This window comes from Carcharhinus amblyrhynchos, chromosome 11 (genome assembly GCF_965287045.1).
Source record: "Carcharhinus amblyrhynchos chromosome 11, sCarAmb.v2.hapA, whole genome shotgun sequence".
NCBI classification, from domain to species: domain Eukaryota; kingdom Metazoa; phylum Chordata; class Chondrichthyes; order Carcharhiniformes; family Carcharhinidae; genus Carcharhinus; species Carcharhinus amblyrhynchos.
In genome coordinates this window covers 71147825-71164047 of record NC_137334.1, presented here as the reverse complement: position 1 = coordinate 71164047, position 16223 = coordinate 71147825, and the positions used below count along the sequence as shown (strand labels likewise).

Sequence of the window (16223 nt, the reverse complement as noted above, 5' to 3'; positions counted from 1 at the left end):
GGAGATTTACAAGGATGTTGCCTGGATTGGGAGGCATGCCTTATGAAGATAGGTTGAGGCAGCTAAGCCTCTTCTCCCTGGAGAGATGAAGGTTGAGAGGCGACCTGATAGAGGTTTATAAAATGTTGAGAGAAATAGATAGGGTGGATTCTCAGAGGCTAGTCCCCAGGGCTGAAATGGTCACTACGAGAGGGCACAGGTTTAAGGTGCTGGGGAGCAAGTACAGAGGAGATGTTAGGCGTAAGTTTTTCACTCAGAGGGTGGTGAGTGAGTAGAATCGGCTGCCATCGGTGGTGGTAGAGGCAAACTTGCTGGGGTCTTTTAAAAGACTTCTGGATGAGTACATGGGATTTAACGGGATTGGGAGTTACAGATAGATCTATGGCCTGGTAGATATGGATATGACCGGCGCAACTTGTGGGCCGAAGGGCCTGTTTGTGCTGTAGTGTCCTATGTTCTATAATTCCGGTTTCAATATGATAGTACTGCATTTCAACTTCCAGACCAGATTCCAGCCTTCCCCATTAGCAGTCATGTCCCTCCAATCACCCTGGAACCCTGCAATGTGCAGGTTGACCTCTCTGGTCACTCACCAGCTTCCCCCAGTAACCCTGAAATCCATAGTTAATGTTGTGAACATTTCTACCCTCCCCCTGAACCCATCACTGTGGATGTTCCCATGTCGACCTCACTCCTCCCCACCTTGCGGCTGGGTCCCCGGTTACATACAGAGGCACCACTCTCCCCCCCTCCATCTCCCCAACACCCTCACACCCCACCGCTGCTCATTGCCCCCATGAGAGCTTTGAGTGTCCCCCTCGCCTTCATTTTGTCTTTCCATTCACAAGCTGCAGCTGCCACCCCTGACTATGACTATTCTATCTGAAGCTCCGTAATGAACCAGCCACCTCAGGAAAACCACTTGGGAAGCATTGACAACACCCGGCACATGATAGTGTGCATGGCCCCATTGAGCTGGCAGGCCTCGCCATTCCCAGGTTTAGGAACACAATGCCCAAGCCATGCATAGCTCTATAAATTGGCCTGCAAAAACCTTGAGACTGTTTTTAATATCTCATCCCTACAATGTGATCCACACAGCCTAGGGTTTGGCTTTAATCACTTACTCTAACCATTGGCCCTCAGGATTCACCACCCACCCCACTCATGAGTCTCTGTCTACCCCTCCCCTCTTGTGCATTCCTGACCCACTACAATCCCACCCACCCCCCACCCCCCTTCACCACTCCCCCACAACACCCTTCCCACAAAGTCTTTGTGCTCCTATTCTGAGGTACCTTTGACAGAGCAGGCTCAAAGGATTGAATTTGCCCACTTCTGTTCCTAATTCCTCTGTTCCTATGTTTTCCCTGTCGTGCCATCTGAACCCCACCCAGTCTTGGGTGCACCCTTCCCATGTTGGGCTCCATCATCCGCAGTCAGCCTGCCAGTCCTCACCTCCCTTCCTGGTTCCCTCCACTCTCATCTCTCTATTTATCTCAGAGCTAGAATCCTCACGACGCCAGTTAAAGTTCAACATAACCTAACGCCGGCATCTCCACATCATATCTCTCAGTTCCCACAACAAAATATCTTCCCTGGTTAATTAAGGTAAGCAGCTGGATCCTGCAAAGCATGAAGCATTTTCCATTTCTTGGAAGCATCCTCGTGATGAAAGCAGACATAGATGAAGAAAATTATCATTGCTTTCCATGTGCCAGCTCAGCTTGGCAACCTGGCAGTGCCAACCTATGCCAAGCAGCGAGCCCTAGCGGGAGCCTAATGAGAGTGGGAGGGAGTGGGATGGGGCTGATAATCAGTGGTGGGGAGAGTAGCCCCTGAGACCTTTGTGGCAGACTGGGGGGAACATTACTCAGGATAGGATCCAGTGTCCTTTAAACATGGCGCCCTGATCTCTGTGCTGCCGGGTTTTGCCAGAGTGTTGAAGCCCCGCCCCTCAAGATGATGGTGTGAAACATGCCCCCTTTATGTTTTTTGGCAGTGTCATGTTATCTGGAGAAAAATCTGGTGTGTTCGTGAAACACGCTGGTTTTCTCGCCAGTAGCAGCACACTCCCATTTTTTGGTAAGATTTATCCCAAAGATTCCAAAATATTTCATACAATGCCTGTTTATGAAGTACTCCCTTCTCCAAGCTCGACGCATGTGTTAAATACATGTGTTCATGTCATGTCTTTCTTGTTCTCAAATGCTTCATACGAATGAAGAACTTTTGATGTGTACTCACTGTTGTAACGTATGTAAACACAACAGCAAATTTGCACACATTGAGTTCCGACAAATAACAACAAATGATCGCTGAAACAGATTATGCAATAATTGCTTCCCAAGACACCTTGCTCTCTCTGAATAGTGATATAGAATCATCAAATCCCTGCAGTGCGGAAGGGATCGGCCCATTGAGCCTGCACTGACACCCCGCCAATGCATCTTCACCAGGCCCTCCCCTTCCCCTTAACCTCACGTGCTTACCCCGTGAATTCACCTAACCTACAAAGTTGGAAGACCTGAGGGGAAATTTATCATGGCCAATCCACCTAGCCTGCACATCCTTGGACTTTGGATGAAACTGGAGCTCCTGGAGGAAACCCATGCAGACATGAGGTGAACATGCAAACTCCACAGCCTCCCAAGGCTGGAATTGAACCCGGGTCCCTGGCGCTGTGAGGTAGCAGTACCACCCATAATGCCACTGTGCTGCCCATTGTGCCACTGTGCTGCCCAGGAAGGGTGAATCTTTCAACTTAGACACCTGGACAGTAAACTGGCAGAGGGGAGTACCTGATCAATGTAGAAGCTGATTCATTTTCAATCCATTGATATCAAAGAAACAAATTAGTGTGACACGACAGATCAGCCATGATCTTATTGAATGGAGGGGCAGCCTCGAGGGGCTAGATGGCCTACTCCTGCTCCTACTTCTTATGTTCTTATGGTCTTTTATACTGTGCCGGAATCCGTTCCACCAGTTGACCAGCGAGATTTTAAACTTAACCGCAGTTTATTTGAAGCCACTTGAAAGGGCATTGCAGTCAGCTTCAACATTACACCCAAAGTCATCCATCATGTATTTTAAGAAGCTATGGAAAAGTGTACAGTAAGTATATTGACTTAGAGTTTAAAAAAAAGTAAAGCAAACTCAGGACTGCCAATAAAAGCATTGGAGAAAACTGCAGTGGCTGGAAAAAAGTATAACAGAGGCACATTGTGAACAAGAAAAAGGAGGCTAAACCGTGAAATTCTGTTTGGTACAAATTCCTTTCTATATTGTAATCTAACATGTTCTGTGCTTGTGCTCCAAAAATAACTTGCAAGTAATGATTTGACCAAATGCGAGTGGATATCTTGGCTCTCCTGGTCTAATAAATTAGCCCCCCAAGAAATATACAAACTCTGAGAATAACTTTGAAAATGATTTCAAATGAGCACGTGAACAGGAGGATTATCTACAATTTCCAATACAGCCGAAGCTCATCCTTTCCAAAACATTATGATAATAACCCTTAAACACAGTGTGAGTGCCTGCAAGTGAAGGCTACATCTGTGTGGAGTCCTTTTGTTCATACTGTGCCACTCAATGGAATAAATGAGATCACTTCCAGTACTTGTATTATTGCCAGTCTTAATAATGTAATAGAAACTTTTAATTGGGTGCGAGCACATTACAATGTTCTTCCTTGTATTTAACAACTCATTCAGTTAGGTACGCTCCAGTACGATACTTGTTAACTCGTGATAGAAGATTACTTAACAACTTTTACAGTGTACATATATAACATTTGCGGGCCAAAATACCTACATGAAGGTATGGCTTAAATAGTAGTTAAAATAATTTGTCTTACATCATGTAGGTTTTTTGATTGCACCAGCAAACATGATTGGAGACTTCCTGCATGACCACTTTTGTGGATAGGTTCTCAGTTAAAATAATTGTGAAGAATTATTATGAAACGTCTCCCTTCTACTCTTTGTTATTCCTGGCTATTCATCCCCTGAGTATTCCTTCCATTTACGCACTTCTATAGTGGTAGTTTTTAAGTTTTATGGACCACTTAGCTTCACATCATCGAGCTTTGCAGGAATATATAAAGATTAAACCCACATTCCCATTATTTTGCATAATGTGCGCCATCTTTTAGAAGAGATGTGAAACAAAGAGTAGGATTTTCCAACACCTCCTGCCCCGTGGTGTGTTTTCCAGTAACAGCCCCACCTGCCGTTGGACAGGGCTGGGATCTTTTGTCAACAGCTTTACCATGGCTGGTAACCTTCACTGCCAAGGAACCCACCATGAGGGGGTCGCCATTGGCAGAAACCCTTCCACAAACATTTACTTCCTCCCTTGCTAATGTATTGTAACAGTAGTGTGTACTATCTACAAAATCCACTGTAGATACTCACCAAGTATCCTCAGGCAGCACCTTCCAAACTCTCAACCATTTAAAATGACAAGGGCAGTAGATACCAGGGAACTTCGTCACCTGGAAGTTTCTCTCTAAGCTATTCACCATCCTGACTTAGAAATATATTATGGATCTCTTGCTATCACCAAGTCAAAAAAAATCTTGCATGGGAAGTGGGTGGGCCAGCATCTATTGTCCATTCCTAATTGCCCATGGGTGAATGGCTTGCTATGCTATTTATGAGTCAACCATATTGCTCTGGATCTGGAGTCACATGTAGGCTAGACTGGGTAACAGTGGCAGATTTCCTTTCCTGAATGACATTAATGCATCGGATTTTTTTTTTAAATGACAATCAACAATGGTTTCATTGTCTTCATTAAAATTATAATTTCAGATTTTTATTGAATTCAAATGTCACCATCTGCAGTGGTAGGACCCAAAGCCAGGTCCCCATGGCATTACCCTGAGTCACTAGATTACTAGTCCAAAGACAATACCAGTGGCCACCACCTCCTGTAACACTCTCCCTAACAGCACTGTGGTGTATCTGCACACAGCTCATCACCACCTTCTCAAGGACAATTAGGGATGCAAAATAAATGCTGGCTGAAGTAGCAATGACCACACCCTACAAATGAACACTTAAAAATTGAACTATTCACCCTGGTGTATTTCCTTATCTTTTGTCTCATGGGTGCCTTTCTCTGACTTAATGCTCTTTATACAGTGCAACCACTGTGGCTGCAGCATGACTGCAGGGAGGCTGCTGACTTCCATTGTAGGAGACTGTTTAGCCTTGCAGGGTGACCTTGAGCAACCCTTGTAGCCCTTGTTTAGGACTGTAACATCTCAACGTGGATGGCAGCATGCTGACCCAGCTGGCTGAAAGGTAGCAGCAATGTTGGGTGGGCAGTTGTGTGCATGATGAATTATCTTCTTGAGAGAGGACATCAGGTTCATGTTCTATAGTGCTGCTGTCACCACCCTGTACTCCCCGTCCCAAGAAGCAGTTTTGGCAGCACCTCAGCAATCCTGGTCATTTATTGGAGAACAGATAGTTGGATTGTTGTGAGAACATTTATGCCCTGCTGGCCATTGGTATTTACAGGCTTGGTGTCAGCAGTAGCTTCCTTTGCAGTAAACATGGATCTCATAACTTCAGCTTGAGATTTCACTGCAGCACTCTGCTGGTCTATCTAGCCATGCCCACATCCCATCAATTAACTTTCTAAAAACTCAGGTATTGGGTGCCTTCCACTTGTGCTGCAGTGGGAAGTGAGACATTGGCCATCAGAAGACAGCTGTTTTCACAAGTGCTATCCCGGTTTACCGCTGCTCCAGGATTGAAAGGATGGGCTCCAAACCCCTGTGCGATGCCCACTGCCAAGTTGGAGATGGACTTGTCCATGCTCCTTGACTGGCAAGTCTGTCAAGGTACCAAGCATCTCAGTGTGCAAGCTCATCAGCAGTCTCCTGTAGGCCAGGCCAATGAATTCCTCAACTGAAACCTTCTGCAACCTCACAGTGAATTGCCATATGTACTATCTTTCTGCCCTGGCCTGACTGTAGCCAACTCTTGCCTGATAATGCTGATCCCAACTCTATAATACCCTTTAAGGTTCACACAGTGCTAGTATATGTGGCTGTGAGTCTTAGGGAAAATGATGATGCTTTTGCATCAGAGGTTGGGCGTAGTTAATGCTCTTTAAGGCTACAGTAGCTAGCCAAACAATGGTTTTAAGTATCTGAGAGTGGAAATTTGGAAAAGGAATGTTGAGGCAAGAGAGCTAACTGAGTAGAAGAAGACCATTTTCACACTACAGCTTGCAATTCATTCAGAATAGTAGAGTGAGGATGAAGTGAAGTTTGAGAAGAGGTTTATGATTCATTCATGGGATGCGGCCATCGCTGACTGGGCCAACATTTATTGTCCGTCCCTCAGGGCATTTTAAGAGTCAACCACATTGCTGTGGATCTGGAGTCACATGTGGGCCAGCCCAGTTAAGGACAGCAGATTTCTTTCTGTAAAGGACATTATTGAACCAGGAAGACAGGATCATACAGTCATTCTGAATGTTCTCCACAATGCTGGATACAAATGGCCCCAGGGCCACTACCTGTTGCTTAATGTGACTATCATCCATTCAATGCAATACCTAGCATCTGCTGGTTCTGCTCTGCTGTCTGCAGTTATGGGCTAGCTTGTCCTGTAAGAGAGAGGGTAGAATGTCAATGAGTGTGCTGCAATGTGTTTGGGTAATTTGTCAGCTATAGGTGAATAACTGGGAGAATGGGGAAGCAGTAAGAGATGTGTGTGAGCTGAGAAGAGTTGTCAGGTATGTGAGGATAAGCATCTGAATGTTTGGTATGAGCCTTGACTACCTGAGATTGCTGTTGGGTGAGTGATTGGCCTCTGGTACTTTGAGTAGCATCAGAGATTGGTGGATGTGATGATCAGAAGATAGCATTGAAAATGCATTCAGTGACCTTGCCGACCTGTGTAAGGTTATTGAACTTCTTGTGGCACTCCCATCGGGTTCTTGGGGCCTGACCACCTGCTCCCATTCCTTTCTCTGGGTATGCTTTGAGAGTGTCCTGTTCTTCTGCAGCAACATTGCACCTCACTTTCCCATTGTCTGGACTAATGCCTCCAGTGCCACTTCAGAAAACCAGGGAGCCCTCTCTCCTCTTTCCTGAAAACGCACCATTTTCAACAGTTTTCTTTTTCTCCAAGTCTTCCACAGCCAGTCTGAGACAACCTCTACACAATAAGTGCAGCTCCTCTTTGAGAGAGAAGTGTTGGGCTGGAGACCGTGGTTTGGCAGTGCTATCACTGGACAAGTATTCCAGCAACCCAGGATAATGCTCTGGGGATCCAGGTTTGAATCTCATCATGACAGATGGTGGAATTTGAAATGAGTAAAAATCTAGAATGAGAAGTCTAAGGATGACAATGAAATCATTGTCAACTGTTGTAAGAAGGCATCTGGTTTATTAAAAGTCCTTTAGGGAAGGTGATCTGCTGTCCTTACCTGGACTGGCCTACATGTGACTCCATATCCACAACAATGTGGTTGACCCTTAAATGTCGCCTCAAGAGGAATTAGGGCTGTGCAACAAATGCTGGCCCAGCCAGCAACACCCACATCCCATGAAAGAATAGAATAATTCTCCAGCCGTTCATACCAGTGGGTTTCTCCGGCACTGCTGCAGTGAACGGAGATTAGGCTGAGTGCCAAGTTCTCTGTCCTTGCTGGCAGCAATGTGGTATGAATAGCCAGAGAATTCCCATGTCTTTAAGAGGTGCAGTATAGTGGAAATTCACATAAGCCTTGCAAGTGTCAGCACAGTGGTTAGCACTGCTGCCTGCCAACACCAGGGACCTGGGTTCAATTCCGGCCTGTGTCTGTGTGGAGTTTGCACATTCTCTCTGTGTCTGCGTAAGTTTCTTCCCAGTGCCCTGGTTTCCTCCCACAGTCCAAAGATGTGTGGGTTAGGTTGATTGGCCATGCTAAATTGCCAGCTAGTTGTCAGGGAATTGGCGGGGTAAATGTGTGGGGTTGCGGGAATAGGGCCTTGGTGGGATTGTGGTTGGTATGGACTGGATAGAATGAATGGCCTCCTTATGCACTGTAGCAATTCTGTGCTGTCTAAGTCGCATGGTGAGTGTGTAACCTTTCAGCAGTATATTCCATTGTTGGGTTTTGTGCTGAAATCATTAAGTTGGGGAAGCAACGTAATGTTTGTGTACCATCTGCTTCAATCAGACAGATCTTGGGATGATCATGGACCACAACACCTGTACATATACAAAAGCTAAGCTTTGATCAATTCTCCCCCTCTTGGTGTCCTGATTTAAGACTTTTTTCACTCATTTATTCACAATCTTTTCTCAAACCTTTCCGTTCACAATACTCAAACCAAAGAAAAGGACATGTGAAATATAAGTGGCAAAAGAAAATTAGTTGTTTGGACTTCAAGGACCAAGTAGTCATAGTTTGAGAATAGCCTCAGGGTAGTTTGGACACATATTTGTCAGAAAGTTGCATTAAACAGAGTAGATTCATGGAGATTACCATCTGTGTGCAAATTACTTCATGATTCTATCACTAAAACTTGACAAGGCAACTCTATTTAAATCAGGTCTCATCCATCATTCACAGAAGCCAGATGTTTATGCCCAAAACCAAGTGATGCCTCTGTAGTTATTTCAGAAGTCTCTTCCTATTTGATCAGAGTTCCTATCAGAACATGCAATGAGCTGAATATTTTTTAAGGTACCCAAATCTTCTCAGTACCCTCCATGATAATGATAATGAAGTGAATTTTGATAATATATTATTCTAAAAGTCCATCATCTTTATCCAAGAGCCATAATATCCATGGAATTGTAATGCTAAAATATAACTAGTAAATTTACTTCTTGATAGCTAGTTGAAAAATACTAAATGACTTTTTTCAAAGAAACATTTTTGTATATGAAATTAAGTTTCTATGCATTTCGGCTTAACACTGAGAGAGATAATTTGTATTTATGTAGCACCACTCACATTCTCGGGGGAGATCTTAAACCAATTCCCAAACTGATTATTTTTTCTACTGGATTAACCCAAATTTGAAGAGGTATATTTGAATTAATTTGAATATATTTTCAAACTGTATTGTGGCCAAATCGCTCATAAATAAATCCACACAAGTACCCAGCTACATGTTGGTATTAAAAAATGTCTTTTAATTAACTGTGAGCTACAACATAATTACAAACTCAACCAACTGAAATATAACTCACTGCTAATTAGTCAGAACTAAACAAATGTCTTTATTAATTGATCAATTCTGCATTATCACTATCTATGTCGTCTGCAAATGATATTTGTCCACAAAGGTTTGAATTCTGTACATGACTGATTGCTAGATTAAATATAGAAATTTTCTACCAGATGTTGAGACAGTGTCAAAGTCTATTATCATCTATTGAGTGCAATAAGCAATCTTTCAGAAGAAAGTCAGCTTTTGGAGATCTGTCAAAATCAATCTAGTAATGTTGCATTGCCATTTTAAAGAAATCTCAAAATTTTATTCTCAGCTCCACCACATTCCAGACCCCATATCCCGGCTAAGAAATTGATAAATTAAATGACTCACAGGGAACTGCCAGTGTTGCTTGGTAGTTGGCCACCCATTATGTAGGACCTTCCAGTGGTGACCCACTGATATGCCCCCTTTCTCTGAGAGAAAACTCTTGCACACAACTACTGAAAAAGTCATTCTTGGTTAATACCTAAGATCAGAAGAATATTGTGTGGAAGTGTTAGGCGGTTGTTCAGTAGTTATTTCAAAACAGTCATTGGAACTCAAATAAAAAGGCAAATCCTGTTGTGACGACCTTGAACACAATCGTACACAAATGCTGTCCAATTGGACTGACTTCCAATAGATCTTTCAAATAAGAGCAGTTTTAAGAACTAACCAGGCATTTCTATTTCATCAGATATGTAATTAGAAAGTGTGAAATTTGTAAATGTCAACACTACTTCTGTTATTGCTTTTTGTTTATTGGGAACACTGTAATTGTTTGCTGAAACTGGTCATTAAAATCACAGCAGAAACAAGGAGAGAGAGGTTTTGTGCTGCAATGGGTAGCATCCTTGCTTCTGAGCCAGAAGCTCTGGGTTCATGTGCCACCCTGGGACCTGATGGTTAAGGCATTTATGATGCGGTCAACAGATTGAGTATCAAGCTATGAAACCCTTTCTGCGTGCCAGTGGTGGGAGAGCTATGCTTGATGTAGAGTGGTGCCCCTCAAACTGTAAGCTTCCAATGATAGGGTAGTGACCTGTTCCAGGGAAAAAAACTCGTTAGGGGAACAGATATAAATCTGCCTTATGCATCATTAGGTACGGGAAGGCCAACAACAATCAAAGCGAGAAGAAATTGCACACAAGGCTATACTAAAATGCAGTTATAGACCATTACTTACTGAGGAATGTCATATTCTATTTCATAATTTGTGTTTATTGAATCTGAAAAGCAGTCGAACACATGTTAAAAGCATTCAGCTTGGAGGAATGGTTTACCTTAACATAGATTCACTTCTCACACTTACTGGAGGGCAGCAGTTTAAAAATTATGATGGAATTCCATTGAATGGATTAAGAAACAATAATGATCCAAGTTTGAGTTGTAATCTGTTTAGATTTCAGCTGGGGGGGAATAGTAGCAGTGCTGTAATCTGCCTCAGTGTCTTTGGGTGAGGTTGGTGAACGTTCTTGGCACCCACTTCTGAAATATTGCCTGGTGAAAACATGCTTGCACTTACGTTTACTGAGGTCATAGGATCAGATTTTACAAAAATGTTTCCCATGTCTGCCAACCCACAGTCTGAATGGTTGCTCTTGGATGAAGTGATAAAAGGCTGCCTGCATCCATGACATTGTATCCTCGGAAAGAATGGACAACATCGGAAAGTGAGAGAAATAAAACTGGCAACAAAAAGAGACAATAACATGGAATTGAGATGACAATGATTATAAAATTGCTCTCCCATCGTAGAATCATAGAATCCACGAGGGCAGAAAGAGGCCACTCAGCCCATCAAGTCTGCACTGACCAGAATCCCACCCCAGCTCTATCCCCATAACCTCAAGCATTTATCCCAGCTAGGCCCCTGACACTAAGGACAATTCGGCATGGCCAACCATCTAACCCGCACACCTTTAGTACTGGATTTAAGAATACTGGGGATTAAATGGTGTGAGATTGGAGTTATTGGCCGGAATTTTACCTGTCCATCTGCCAGGGAATCGGAGCAGGTGAGAGGCGGACCATGGAAAGGTCCATTGACCTTGGGTGGGATTTTCTGGTTTCTTGACAAATAAGGTCATAAAATCCCACTCATTGACTGATAAACCTGTTGTGGCATCAAGAAAGGATCAGAAACAACTGTACACTGCAAAAGAGAGGAAAGCTAAAATTATTAATAGTTCATAAATGGCTGAAATGGTATAAAAGTAAGTATTTATTTATTATGACAATTATGATGGCAAGGGTGAACTGGACATGAATTCTGCAAATCTTTTCACCTTTAATTGTCATCATAACCTTAGCCACGCTACAGCTTGAAGGCACCAAAGTATAAATACACAGCATAAAGGGTGTAGGTGTTAGTGTCTATTCCTGTCCCAGCATGCAGTCATGCACAACTTGAGTGGATTTCAGGAGAACATGTTATTTAATGCACCTGTAGCATTGCAGTGCAGAAAGCCAGCCGTGTAAATAAAGCAGCTCCACTAAATCCGAATGTATTACTGCACCATGGGATTCACCTCAAGTACTGGCATCAGTACATAGGTGCATGTTGGTGAAATAATGATACAAAATTAATGCATATCAAAATGCTTTTCAAACTGATCATCTGAGAGGGCTGGTTTTGGGTTAAAATCTAGATGTGCTGAAATGTTAAATCCAATGGAGGAAGGGCCGGAACCTTTTTAGCAGTGGTTAGATGAAAAGTAAATGGCATACAATGGCACCATTGTCTGAGTATTTTCCTTTAACATACTGCTCTAGGATACTGTAGTGTTGTTCTCAATCACTCTTAGCGACTTGCCTTATTTTGCCCCTTGATGTGAAAAAAACGATGAAAGGAAAACTAAACGAGATCTTTGGTTAAGAGAGATTACGAAACAGTATTAAAATCGGATGCTCTCGGAGGGAAAGAACTGACAGTGCCAGCTCACAGCACAAATTGCGATAGTGAGAGTGATGTTGGAAAATGTTATTATAGCATTACTTTATAAAGTTACAACCCACAGTCACCTCTTTTTAGTTACTCCTGTACAATTTTACCAATGCACTTGGAGCAGGACACCCCCCCCCCCCCTCCCCGGCCCCACACCAGCCGCAGCATGGTTTCTGGAAGCAGAGCCGGTTCACCATTGGCGGATTACAGGATCATCCAATCCCGCCGATATCTGTGGCATTTTGCATGGCTGCCCTTCTTGCCACCGGGAACCCTGTCACAGGAGGGGGGTCACCTTCAGTGGGACCAGAAGGTCCAGTCAGCAGAAGGACCAGAAAATCCCACCCTTGATATTGGTTAGGAGAATTGAAGATTGTAATGTCACCTGAGTAGGTTTATTAAGGAAATATTATTTATTGGAAATTCCACAAGAGAGTTAACATTAATGGCAACACTCCTGATTCATCAAAGATGAGCATATATGGGCAGAATGGCGACACAGTGGTTAGTACTGCTGCATCACAGTGCCAGGCACTTGGGTTTGAGTTCACTGTCGCTGTGGGGTCTGCACTTCCTCCCCGTGTCTACATGGATTTCCTCCAGCTGTTCCAATTTCCTCCTACAGTCTGAGATTCATAGTTTTCTGCTTTGGCCAAGCTAAATTCTCCCTCAGTGGACCTGAATAAGTGCCCGATTGCAACGACTAGGGGGTTTTCACAGTAACTTCAATGCAGTGTTAATGTAAGCCCCTACTTGTGACACTGATAAATAAACTTGAAAAAACAAACAGTGGAGGCACTCAACCATTAAACAGATTGTCTCTTTGCCCAAAAGCATTGGTTTGTGTTTTCCCAGTCCTTTCATAATATTATTGGAGTTGCTTCCAGTATCTATGAGCTTGTACAAGAATAGCCTTACTTTGCCAAAGTTCTGTAACTTATCTCTTAACTTCGCACATCACAGCAACTCCCAGCCAATGTGTTCTTGTTCAATCAGTGCGCTCAACTTGAGACCCAGTGTTCATCATGTACTGTAAAAATAGATATTGAACACTTAAGGGAAAGAATGTGTCTGGGAGCCATACAGAAAGGTTGAAGAGCATATAGAAGATGGAGGAGATAACATGAAGAAAGGATTTACAGCAAGAATAATTGAGATAGGGGAAGAGAAAGACAAGTCAGCTACAAAGGAAGAGATTCTGATAGCATGAGAAAACTATATGAACCTTACGATGAAAAAGAAAGAATTTAAAGTGAAGAATAAACTGAAATATGGATAGAATTACCAAGTGACAGCAAAATATTCAATTCCTAGAAAAGCAGATGCCATGAGAAACTGCAATGTATTAGCTAATGTGTGTATATGTCTACATTCACAACTGATATGAAGTTCGAGCTTCAGAATTTTAAAAATGAAACATGAAGAAATGATATGCTTAACAAAAAATCTAAATACATGAGTTATGTTGTGAAAATTGTTAATATTCATAAGGCTTTTTTTGGTTAGAATTCTCTTTTGGACAGATTGGGATTCTAGTTTCCCACGTATTGAGGCTGCTTCAATGAGTGGAGCAGGAAGGAAAGCCATCTACAAAGCTTTGGGGACTGGCGGATGGCTTAATGGATTGACAGTGGATTACCTTGAGAACCGAATTGTTTGGATCGATGCAATGTAAGGTTAATACCTTTTCCATCTGGAAAGTTTGACTGCAATATGCATATAATAATTTTTTACGCATTATAATTGCTAACCCAGTTTAACAATTGTTCTGGCTTTATTTAGAGAAACATTTTTTTTTGTTTCCCATTGTCAAAACAATCTGCAACTTCACTTATGGCTTTTCTTTAGAATTTACTTTTGTAAAATAATATGAACATGTTTAGTTACAGTAGTAATGAAAATCAACCATGATGATCTTGGAGTCAATCTTTCTTTCAACTGTCCACAGCAACAACCTTAGCCTAAAAAAGTGGGTGAATATTTTCAACAGCCTTTAGGTAGTCCAATCTTCTTTTCCTGTCAGATAGATGTTTCTTTCTGACTGGATGAATTTGCCAGCCTGCAAGAAGTGTGGACCACAATCAATGCCAAAACCTTCAGCCTTAAAAAAAGATTTCGCACCAAAATTCGCTCCAGCCCTGGGCCTGTCAGAGGAAAGCTAAAGGAGGGCAAAACTGAGGAATTTCATTGAGAGGGTTGTGGTTGGATATTCTGCTTCCCCTCAGCGATCCCCCCTGCCCCAACTCCAATGTCCCCCTCAATAATTGTGACTGGGAGAATTTCCCAAGCCTCTCTGGAAGACTTTGCCCATTTTAAGTGGGTCTATTGTGGGACTCAGAAGCTCCTAACAAAATAGGAAGCAAGTACTTAATGCTGGATGATTCCTGAGAGGGCCTGACACTTTTTCATAAGCAGCAACAGGGGTATAATATTCGGTGCCATGGAAGTCTTTTACATGGGATAAGATGGTGTTCAAATTTGACCTCAGCTCTCTTACCATAACTGTTTTCATTTGCCTCTGTGATATTGCCTGCCTCAAATGTCCTGTGTCTTTCTGGTGTTGCAACCATGTATCCATGTCTTTACCATGCAGTCTTTGATTTTTCTGTTGTGTTTGTTACTGTCCCTGCAAAAATCCTCCATATGTGTCAACTCATTCATAATTGCTCAACGTGCATGCTAACCACAATTAGTCCCACACTCTTGTTACCTTCTTCCTTTCTAAGGTTGATTGTCTCATCATCTTAGAATGTGAGAGCATTGTGATTTCAAAATTTATATCTTTGGTTTCAAATGTCCCCCCTCTTGCTCCACTCTATCTCAGCAATCTCCTCCTATCAAGCATGAAAGAATATTTAAATAAGTTTGATTCAAGTGATGCCATTGTCTAGCCAATGGCCTGGGCGTTACTCTCAAATTTTCATTTGCCTCCCAGCTCATTTTCACATTTAAACCAGTTGGTAGGCATATGATAATCGACCCTTTAGACTTTTGTTTCACGTCTTGCTCATGTTGTTCTTTAACTGATCAGGATGTGTATTGGAATACCACAGATTGACGCACACTGACTGTTAATCCTAGCCTGGAGAGACGCATCTTGCTTCTCCATGTCACTTTTTTCCATTTATTGTTTCAAATTTACAACTTGGCAGGTTACGTAGCAATTTTGAAAAATACTCAAGTCTGAATTGGGAACGCTGAAATTGAGTATTCTAATATATTTCAACTGTAGTGTTTAATTTGTGCAAAATTCACTCGCTTGTTTTTCCCTGCTTGCTGCAATACAATCTCTTTGCAGTTTGGAACTATTCCTTAATCTTAATACGCTATTTCCTGAAATAACTCCTCAGAGGCCAGTGTTCCTTCACCAGATTCCCTTTATTTACAAACTTATCTTCACTCCTAAGAATGCTTCAGGTACAAAGTCAGCAAATATATGCAGATGTGACTCCCTGATTGGGCAGGCAATCGTTACCTCAGGCAGGAAGCTCATATTCCAAGAGTCCAACCTCTTGGGCCTCGTTGAGACCATTACATATCCCTTGTCAAATATAGTCTGCACTGATTGCAGCATGTATTCATTGTTACAATGTCATCTATTTAAAAATGCATTCTTTCATTTGTACACTAAAAATTACAATAGGCATTATCTTAATCAAAAGGTATGAGGCAAACTCAGTTCCTGTCTGAGGAACTAATTGTGTGTTTCTAAGTTTCCTTTGCCTTTGTTCTTTTATGTCCTATTTTTCTTGATGCAGGTCTGATGGTATTTATTCAGCCTTATATGATGGCAGTGAATTGATAGAAGTCTTGCGTAATCATGAATACCTTTCGCATCCTTTTGCCGTAACATTGTATGGAGGTGATGTTTATTGGACTGATTGGAAGACTAACACCCTACTGAAAGCCAACAAATGGTCTGGCCATAATGTCACGGTGGTACAGAGAACCAGCGCACGTCCATATGACCTGCAGATATACCACCAAACCAGGCAGCCACAAGGTAGGTTATCCGTTTAGCCCCTGCTACTATCCACTTTGTGACCAAAAGCGTAG

At 42.5% G+C, this 16223-nt stretch overlaps 1 protein-coding gene across 1 annotated transcript in view; it reads left to right on the top strand.

Annotated features, from left to right (window-relative positions):
* The window catches only part of LOC145350212 (low-density lipoprotein receptor-related protein 1-like), a 1564930-nt gene that overhangs the window by 993828 nt on the left and 554879 nt on the right, over positions 1-16223 (top strand). Inside the window, exons 26-27 of the mRNA XM_080199274.1 lie at positions 13674-13838; positions 15926-16170. Coding sequence (XP_080055400.1) covers positions 13674-13838; positions 15926-16170 — 410 coding nt within the window. The remainder of the gene's footprint in view (positions 1-13673; positions 13839-15925; positions 16171-16223) is intronic.